The following is an 8818-nucleotide window of genomic DNA, read 5'->3' as shown; positions in this document are numbered from 1 at the left end:
TATTTGTTGTGTGCATATCATATCAGACATGGTGATGCTTTGAAGCTGAGGAGATAGTCGAAGTGATAATATTTGACGTTATAATGTGCTCTAGAAATGCTTGTTTCGTGCTGATGGTCACGAAACGTTGCGGCGATTTTCGGCAGTGGTTACAAGGTGGCCACCAAATTGGCCGCACCCTTTTCGATTGGTTGAAAGCACAGTTCGAACTTGATCTTTCTGTAATTGCGAAAGGGGTCTAAAATATAATGTCTGTCAGTATTTTCATATTTTCGGTTGAGAAAAGACTACAAAAGAAAAGCAGTACAAGCGACTGAAAGCTAAGAAGGATCAAGCTAGGGGCGAAATTTGTTATTCCGCCTAAAAGTATCCTGCAATTGAGTGCTGCTGTTCAAACTGCCGATACTGAGAAGGCAGCGGAAAAAACCACCAGACGATCACCATAGCCAAAAATGTGAGGAAAAGAGAACAGGAGGGTGGGGGCGGGGGTAGAAACGGGTTGCGGTAGGAGAGCACAGGGAACTTTTCATAATTAGGTTGAAGGGTTTGACATTTGGACACTGAGCTGCTCATAGAACAGGAAAGAGCTGAGGATTAAGCTCCCCCACGGTCTTCCCAGAGTACAAAAACCGTTCTTTTTTTAAGGTCGTGAAAAGGCTCCCGTCTGTTTCACGTACGTGTAACGCAGGCTGCCCTGCCAAGCCAACGAATGCATACAATCTTTCGCTGCATGTGTTCGAGGCGTGTTTCTGATTTGCGGGGCCCAATTCTCGGCAATGGCGAGTGAACTGGGCGTGTGAATGAGATTGTTTCCTCTTGACATTTTCGATATTGGTAGTGGAATTATCTCTTTTTGCGCGCTCCTATTTCAGCAATTCTGCCCCCACTGACATCTGGACAGCATAAGGAATCCTATGAGGCGAATGGATTTCCTTTAAAAACTTCGAGTTACGGTTTTTTCTCAGCAATCTTCGTTTAAGAAGGACATGTACAGTAAAATGGCTCAGAAGTTAGCTGTATACGTATTCTTCCGCGAACAACTTTTTCTCGACCAAATACGCATCAGACTACAGGAGAACATCTAGGTGTAGTTTAGCGCTCTCACTATGCAGGTCTCCGCACGCACAGCCCTCAAGCGAGGACACCGCGCTGAATACTCAGTCCTCCTTCATACAGGGAATATGTGCTTCACAGACAACGTACTGCAATGTCCATATGTCGGTCATGCGTACCTACTCTGGCTCGACGAAGCCAGCAATGCTATTAACTTTGCCCCAAAGTAAGTCACGAGGCTGTTGTAAAGTGCTTGATAAAGTTCACTCCTATTCGGATCCCTTTCCCGCAGGAAAAGTCTGTATTTTGGGCCCATTCCAGCCATTTTCCTTTGCGTGAGGAACTCTCGAGGTTTCAAAAACGCTCTCAATTTGCGAAACACAGAAATGTATTCATAGTCGTCACATGGCTCTAAGTTGTTCATGCATACTCAGACACGTCATTGCCGACGAAAAACTTATTATTGTTACTTGAACACTTTTCAATAACGTGTCTACGCATCTTAGCTGCTGACGCTGAACAGGCACATATCGCCTGTGCAGGAAGCGCGGAAACACACATGCGTAACATTGGTCCCGGAAAGATTCGTGATAAGCGAACACTTACTTCGAGCATCCAAACTGAAAATTGCCCAAAGAGACCTAATGAGCACCGGGCGACTCACCATCACATCTGTGCGACCCTAGCTACGCTGAGGTTGAGTGAACGCTATTGCAGTGAGTGGTCTTGAGTGCGAGTGGTAATGAGAGTGAGTGAGTGGTTGTGAGTGCGAGTCATCATGAGTGTGATTGCCCATAAGTGTGAATGAGTGGTTGTCAGTGCGAGTGGATATGAGTGTGAATGTGAATGAGTGGTTGAGAGTGGAGCGAAAGGGGTGCGAGTGTGAGTGAGTGCTTCTGAGTGCGAGTGGTCTTGAGTGGGAATGTGAGATAGTGGTTGTAAATGTGAGTGAACATCAGTGTAAGTGCGAGTGGCCGTGAATTTGAGTGTGATTGAGCCAACCCTCATGGCGCCGAGATATACCCTCGCCGCTGTGTCCGAACAAATTTTGGATACATCGCGCGAAAACGCATGCGCTTTCCAGAAGCTTCCAGCCAGAGCAATTTCTACAGTGCACGGTGGGCTAGACCTTCTCGAAAATTAGGAGCCTAACAGTGAGAGTGGAAGAGTTAAGCATTGAACATCAGTCAACCATCCTGCTGTTAGCACGCTCGTATTCTGATGTACTACACCGCTGGTAATGCATGCCGGAAAAAGCGCTCTTCTAAATCAAAAAGATTATTTTTAAATGGCCGCATTTCCGTACCGACGCAAGCATGCACGTCTTGGTAGTCATTGTAAAAGTAAAGGCGCCAAAAAACCACACACACACACAAGACAAGAGACAGAGCGCCTTTTTTTACTTTTACAATGAATTACCAACTAGCCCAGCAAGAAGTTCTCTTGGTAGTCAATACACTATCTAAGTGAAAACCTTGTAGAATAATCCAAGCTGTGACCCGAAACAGTTTTATTTCTTAATGCTTCCGGGATCTTTCGCTCAGGGCCAACGCCGACGACGCCGACACCGGCTTTTCTGCGACACGGGGCCCCTAACGCTATCGCGTTAAAAACTGTGTACAGTCTAAGGTGGAACGCCCTGTATACTGAGGCCTTCTCCAAAAGTGTCTTTGAGGGAGCGACGTCAGCAGATTTCAGGCAAGCGTGGAAGCGGTTCACATGTTGGCGTGTAACTTCCAGACTCTTAATTGGTTGGATGCCTGAGTAGGCGGGTAGGAACTGAAATCGGAGGTCTGCACATCCCTGGGTGACGTGCATGCCGCAGTCGTCAATGTATTGCTGCGCCTCGGTGCAGTGTGAAAATAAATCTATTTTCGGGAGCTTGTGTGGCAAAACATTGCTAGAGTATAGTTGTTGCCGTTCTAGTCTGTTTCTACTGTGGGATTCAGTACACTCCACACGCCGTGAAAATATTAATCAATAACCAAGGGCTAGCGCCATATCTAAACGATACAGAGTGCTCTCCTCCAAGTGCATAAAGGACAGCCGACATACAAGTTCATTGAAGTAAACTATTATCCACAGTGCAAGAGATATATTACTGAAAAGCATCTTTAAACTGGTTTGGTTTATGGGGTTTAACGTCCCAAAGCGACTAAGGCTATGAGAGACGCCGTAGTGGAGGGCTCCGGAAATTTCGACCACCTGGGGTTTTTTAACGTGTACTGACATTGCACAGTACACGGGCCTCGAATTTATCCTCCAAAGAAATTCAGCCGCCGCGGTCGGGATCGAACCCGCGTCTTTCGAGCCAGCAGCCGAGCACCATAGCCACTGAGCCACCGCGGCGGCTCATCTTTAAACTATGTAGATGACATCATTTCATGTGAATACTGGCTTCACTTACATTAAGGCAACTAAAGCTCATGAAAACTCGGTAAGGTTAGTGTGAACTCTGATATATAGTTGCCCATGTCCTATCCAGCGAGCTCAGAAATCATTTAGTACGGGTAAAGCTCACGCTTTAGAAGACAAGCTACCTGGGAGTCATTTACAAAATCCCTTGCAAAGGATGCGCTGCAGCGTATATAGGGACTTCAAAGAGATGTATAAAAGAGCACAAACATTACTTCAGGAACGTAAAAGAAACTTCTAACATTCCCGTTCAAGAGCAGAAAAACACGGGCCACTTGATTGATTGGGATGCCACGGGCATACTCGAAAAAGAAAAGTCTTTATCTACTCGCCTACTGCAGAAATTCATTCACATACAAATGAAAAGCCAAGCGATTAAAATAACACGGGGCAATCTACCGGAGATATACACCCGCACGAAACGGAGCGTTTTTCCTACATATGCAGCAGCACTTCTCGTTTTCATTCGGTTGTGAACAATGAACCCGTATTGGTGCCGAAACGTCAATGGTTTTATGTTTATTTTCTTCTTGTATGACTGCAGTTTAAAGAAGAGAACAAGTCCTCGCCACTGCAATGCGTCGTATCTCATCGCTCCACGACCCTAGACTTGGTGTAAGGGCACTGCAAGGGAGCACGGCAAAGCGGAAGCACCTTGCCATGAAAGTAGTTTTTCGCGCTGCGATGCACGCACGTCGAGCTCCCGACACGGCGCACGGAGAACCGCGAACATCCAGCTGCCTTCTTTAGCAGCGAGTGTCAGCGGCGAAACCGAGGAACGCTGCACCTTAGAGTTGGATAGATAGATGGGTGCAAAAAACTTTACTTGCCACTTATTTCAGATTTTCGTGACCCTTCCGGGTCACTGGTAGCCGTGGTCGACCGTTGTTCCAGGATGCCACATTTGACTGCTGTCATCGTGGCTCGGCGTACGAGAAATCGGTGCGCTTCCTCGTCCTGGCTCGCCAGGAAGTGCTCCGTCAGCGTCCCACTTTGGTTGTCTGCGCTTGGGTCTAAGTCTGCCTATTGCAGGTCCACGTAACATGCTCTAAGGTTGGTTTGCCCTGACACCACGGGCATTCGTCCAATAATTCTGTAGGGAAAATCTGTAGAGCTCATCAGGCGTGTTACAAGACAGCGCGAGAGTGAGGGAGAAGGCTGTCGTCACACGAAGCACACGAGGCACTCTCGCAGGGAGCGCCCGACGCAGGTGGCAGCGCCACGGTGCGACAAATCCGCGGCTCCGCGCACTGAAACCATAAGCCGTGTATTTTAGGGCGAAAGCCTTTAATGGTTGGCGTCCGTCCGTTAACAAAGCGTGTCACACGCGTTTAACTCGGGAACTAAAAAAGATAGAAGAAAAGCAATGAATGCTTCAGATAAAGGAACAGATGAACCTAAATCCAAGTTTGATGACTGTAGAATAATTAGTTAATTAATTATAGGCAAAAATGTCAAATAGCGCGGACGTCGATGTAGCTACGTACGGGAACGATGTGACGTCGCATCCACCGGAAGTCGTCACGGCACAGTGAAAATTGTCACAGAATGGCCGGAAAAACATCGAATTTGTGACAAATTAGATGGAAGACGTGCAATTAAGCGTAAATAAAACTCAAGGTCCCAGAAAGATGTATAATTTTGGTATCGATATAGGCACGGGTACGGTGTGACGTCACATCCACCGGAAGTCGTCATGGCAGTGTCCTCGGCTTTCGCCTCTCAACACTTTAGTTGCCAGAGTGTCCTCGCAATATTTTGAAAATAACTACGTCGGTACGTATGCCTGAAATTGGAAAGTGCGCCTAGAAGTGCTACTGCGCAAAAAAAAAGGAATTGCTCTGAACTTAGGCCATTCGAGAAGATTTGAACGTAGGGACTGCGCACGTTCCAGCTCGTATCACCCGCACCGCTCACGGAATATCACACGTGTGCACACCTTTACATAATGCGCACTCAAGAAGCGCCATGCAATGCGTTGTCACTGTGCCACACACTCTGGACGCTAGCCGCCCGGCTGCTTCCTTTCCATAGGTAATCAGACGCGGATCGACCTGACCCGGCACGGCTACCGTGGGACGAGTAAACTGGACTTCAAGCCCGTCTGCTCGATGCAGGCTCCCTGTTGTTTGGTCCCAGGAGGGCGCACTGCTACACGCCGAAAGAAACACCGTAGAGTAGCCCGGGATGAGCTCCATATCCGCCAGTATGCGTACACTATGTCGCGACAGCGCTTGGTGAAACTAGTGGAGGGAACTAAATAGTGCTGTAATGTCTCAACTAGAGAGCAATATGTACTTTCGTTTGGCGAGTTGGTTCATTTTGCATTAAAGGATTACACTTATGCAAAACAAAGGCAGGGAGAAAAAGAAGTAACGACAGGACAGAGCACTAACATCCATATTGTTTTATTTCTTAAACAGCTGGTTTTATCTCCAAGAAAAATCATCGTCATTGATGGTATCCGGAATACACACGTGCCTACTCAGTCAGCAAAACCGCCGCCTAGTAAGATATGAGAGGGCCACGTTTCAACTGATGTAAGAAGAGAAAAACAAAGGTTTCTTACGGCTCTCAAAAAGGTCGCAGATGAGGATGATGCACTTACGAAGTGATGTGCACCAAGCGTGCACATCACTGAGTGAAAGTGAGACGTTACGTGGTCACTGGTCAGCCCTAGCACACGGCCCAAGGATACGTCTTCTGAATCCACCTTTACTGCTCTCCACCGGTGTGCATGCGTAGACGGTACCGACGCGGTACACGTGTGCCTACAGGTGGCTAACAGGGTCCGTCTGGCGCCCTCAGAGCTAATTGTCCAAATACAGTAGGAATGTTATTTACCTATCAATTTATTTATTTATATGCTCAGTCATTTATTTATTGTTTACGGTTAATGGGGCTTAACGTTTCAAAGCGACTCAGGCTAAGAGGGACGCCGTAGTGGAGGGCTCCGGATAATTTCGACCACCTGGAGTTCTTTCATGTGCAGCGAAATCGCAGAGTACACGAGCCTCTAGCACTAAGCCGCCATCGATACCCCGTATTTCGGGTCGGCATCCGAGTACCATAAAAGCTGAGCCACCGCACCGGCTGGTGGGCAGGGTGTGATGACGCCACAAGGTTACGTGACCTACGTGGCTCACCTAAGTTTCTTCTCCGGCGGACGGCCACCTCTGCCACCCTACGCCACTGGACTTTGCACTCACAACGTCCACTTTCTTTGTAACGCTGAGTTTAACGCTCTCGCGTTAAAGGTATCTCTGTGAATGCAACTGAATATCCTAGGCAGAAGCCGCGTCAATCATAAAAACATGCACAATCAGTGGTGCGCAATACATGCAAGAATTAAAAGCAGCAGATCGTGCATGTCCATCTAAAAGGGTTAATTATTTGCTCAGGCAAGCACGCAATTTTTCGCTTGTCTTAAGCCCGTAACGGCACTGCACAACTCTGGGCTACACACAACAAATGTGCACTCGGAAACCGGCGCTCATTGCGAAATGGCGGCACGTCAGGGGTGGGGGGGGGGGGGGGGGGGGGGGCGGGGCGCCGACAATGAACACACGCTATTTTTTTGTGATGCCTATGTTCAGGCCTCGACCGAGGAACTAGAGGAATTAGTACGCGCACTTCCTGCAGTGGAAGTGGAGGTCCCTTGGAGGTAGGTGATCTGAAGCGCAGACCCGTTCGTTGCTGGCCACACCGCAGTGACCGGGCAGCCCCTTCGAGCGAACAAAACATCAGCGTTGCGCGAAGCGCTCGATGTGCTCGCAGACAACATACAAAAGCTCGAAACCACGTTCACTGCTCTCTAGGCTTGTGAGGTCGTCCAGAGCGGCGCAATGGAGGTTCACATCTGGGCGGTTGCAACGTGCGCCGTGTTCCCCAGGGGGAAAAAAGTACTTACTGCTGGCCTAAATAGAGAAAATAAAGTCTTCATCCCCCGCACCGCCAAACGACGTTCCGTCCGAGGCGCCCAGTTAGCTTGGCACGCAACACCAATCCCGCGATTAAGATGGCCGTGATATGATAGTGCTGATCTCGTTTCTAATGACTTGCGGTAAGCCGCCTAAATCGAGACCTGCATCAATGACAGCAAGCATACACAAGTTCTGAAGCGTCGGTGCTAAGTGCAACACGTGCAGGTCCGTCATCTCCTCTTCCTCCTCAGAAATGACCTCGATATGCTCTCCGTCCTCGAGAATTCTTTGAGGCCCGAAGCCACCGAAGACCAGCACCCTCTCTCCAAGCACACAGCAGCCGGGAGAGTGCCTCGCAGAGGGGGCTGATCCACTTGGCATCACTTTAGTCCAGCACGACTTCTCAATATCATACTTGTGCATGTCTGCAAAGTAGGTGTCGAGCAGTTCGTTGTAGCCGCCGAAGATATACAGCTCTCTATCGTACACGAACGCAGAGTGACACTCGCGTCCCTCCGGGGCCAAGCCTTGCACTTGTGGGCGCACCCACGTCGCAGTGGTCGTTTCCAGATAGTATAATGAATTGTCATAACGCTCGTCGGGTCGTGAGCCTTCTAGGTTGCCACCCCAAATGTACATGCGGTTTCCAATGGCGGTCGCCGTGTGGCAGTAGCGCCCGAGGGGGGCCTCTCCGCTGGTCGGGACACGATGCCACTCTAGGGTCTCGAGGTCCAAAAAACTTACAAAGTTCGATGAATGTCTGAGCAATCCCCCAAAAATGTACATCCGGTGACCAAGCACGCACGCTGAGTGGTCGATGTTCGCTTCCGGGATTTCGCCGCTGACGTCCGGACAGCTCCATGTCATGGCTTGGGTATCGAAGCGGCACGGACCGTTAATTTCTGGGCTGATGTGCCACCCGCCCCAAACGTAGGCGCAGTGGCCGTAGGCTACAACGCTGCGGCCCATGATGTTAATCGGCTCATCTTCGGGAAGCGACCGAGTCTGTATCCTATGCCACCGGTACGCGACGGGGTCCAAGGTGTACACGTCGTTGAGGCACCCTAAGATTTCATCACCACCCGGGAACCAGGTGTCGTAATAGTCGAACGTGTAGATCTTGCCTTCGATGGTGAGAGCCTTGTCTTTGAGGCGTCCTGGAATGCCATTAAACCTCGCCGTCCACATTTTGCAATGGCAATCAGTACTTAAGAAAGATTAATCGGGCCTGCTTTCTTTACAGCTATCGGGAGCACGCTGAAATCAAACCTGGTAGGCGTTGTTCGTTTTTTTTTTCAGGTCTTCGTTTCACAGAGTGAGCTGCTCGGGCGCCGTCTGCCGGAATGACGGTGTGGTCGGCTGTGTTCATACCTGCACGGGGAAAAAGTGAGGAGGAAGGCGTGATAGGAGGCTGTCTTCGGGAGAGT

General features: G+C 49.3%; 1 protein-coding gene across 1 annotated transcript; it reads right to left on the bottom strand.

The window, feature by feature from the left end:
* Nucleotides 1-4056: 4056 nt before the first annotated feature.
* LOC149337397 (kelch domain-containing protein 3-like) lies at nucleotides 4057-8579 on the bottom strand. Its single transcript, XM_089554420.1, has 2 exons — nucleotides 8136-8579; nucleotides 4057-4092 (listed from the first exon to the last, which is right to left on the bottom strand). The coding sequence occupies exons 1-2, from the start codon at nucleotides 8577-8579 to the stop codon at nucleotides 4057-4059; spliced, it is 480 nt and encodes a 159-aa protein (XP_089410546.1).
* Between the last annotated feature and the right edge of the window lie 239 nt (nucleotides 8580-8818).

The sequence above is a fragment of the Amblyomma mixtum genome, chromosome 7 (assembly GCF_055824585.1).
Source record: "Amblyomma mixtum isolate Tamu chromosome 7, ASM5582458v1, whole genome shotgun sequence".
NCBI classification, from domain to species: domain Eukaryota; kingdom Metazoa; phylum Arthropoda; class Arachnida; order Ixodida; family Ixodidae; genus Amblyomma; species Amblyomma mixtum.
The sequence above is the reverse complement of the archived record's forward strand: the minus strand, read 5'-3'. Positions and strand labels throughout refer to the sequence as shown.

Excerpts from the sequence above, each read along its gene's own strand:
- LOC149337397 (XM_089554420.1), bottom strand. The coding sequence starts at position 8,579 with ATGTGGACGGCGAGGTTTAATGGCATTCCAGGACGCCTCAAAGACAAG. Across the intron at positions 4,093-8,135 it reads TCAGACATTCATCGAACTTT|TGCCCTTACACCAAGTCTAG; the intron begins GTAAGTTTTTTG and ends GCTCCCTTGCAG.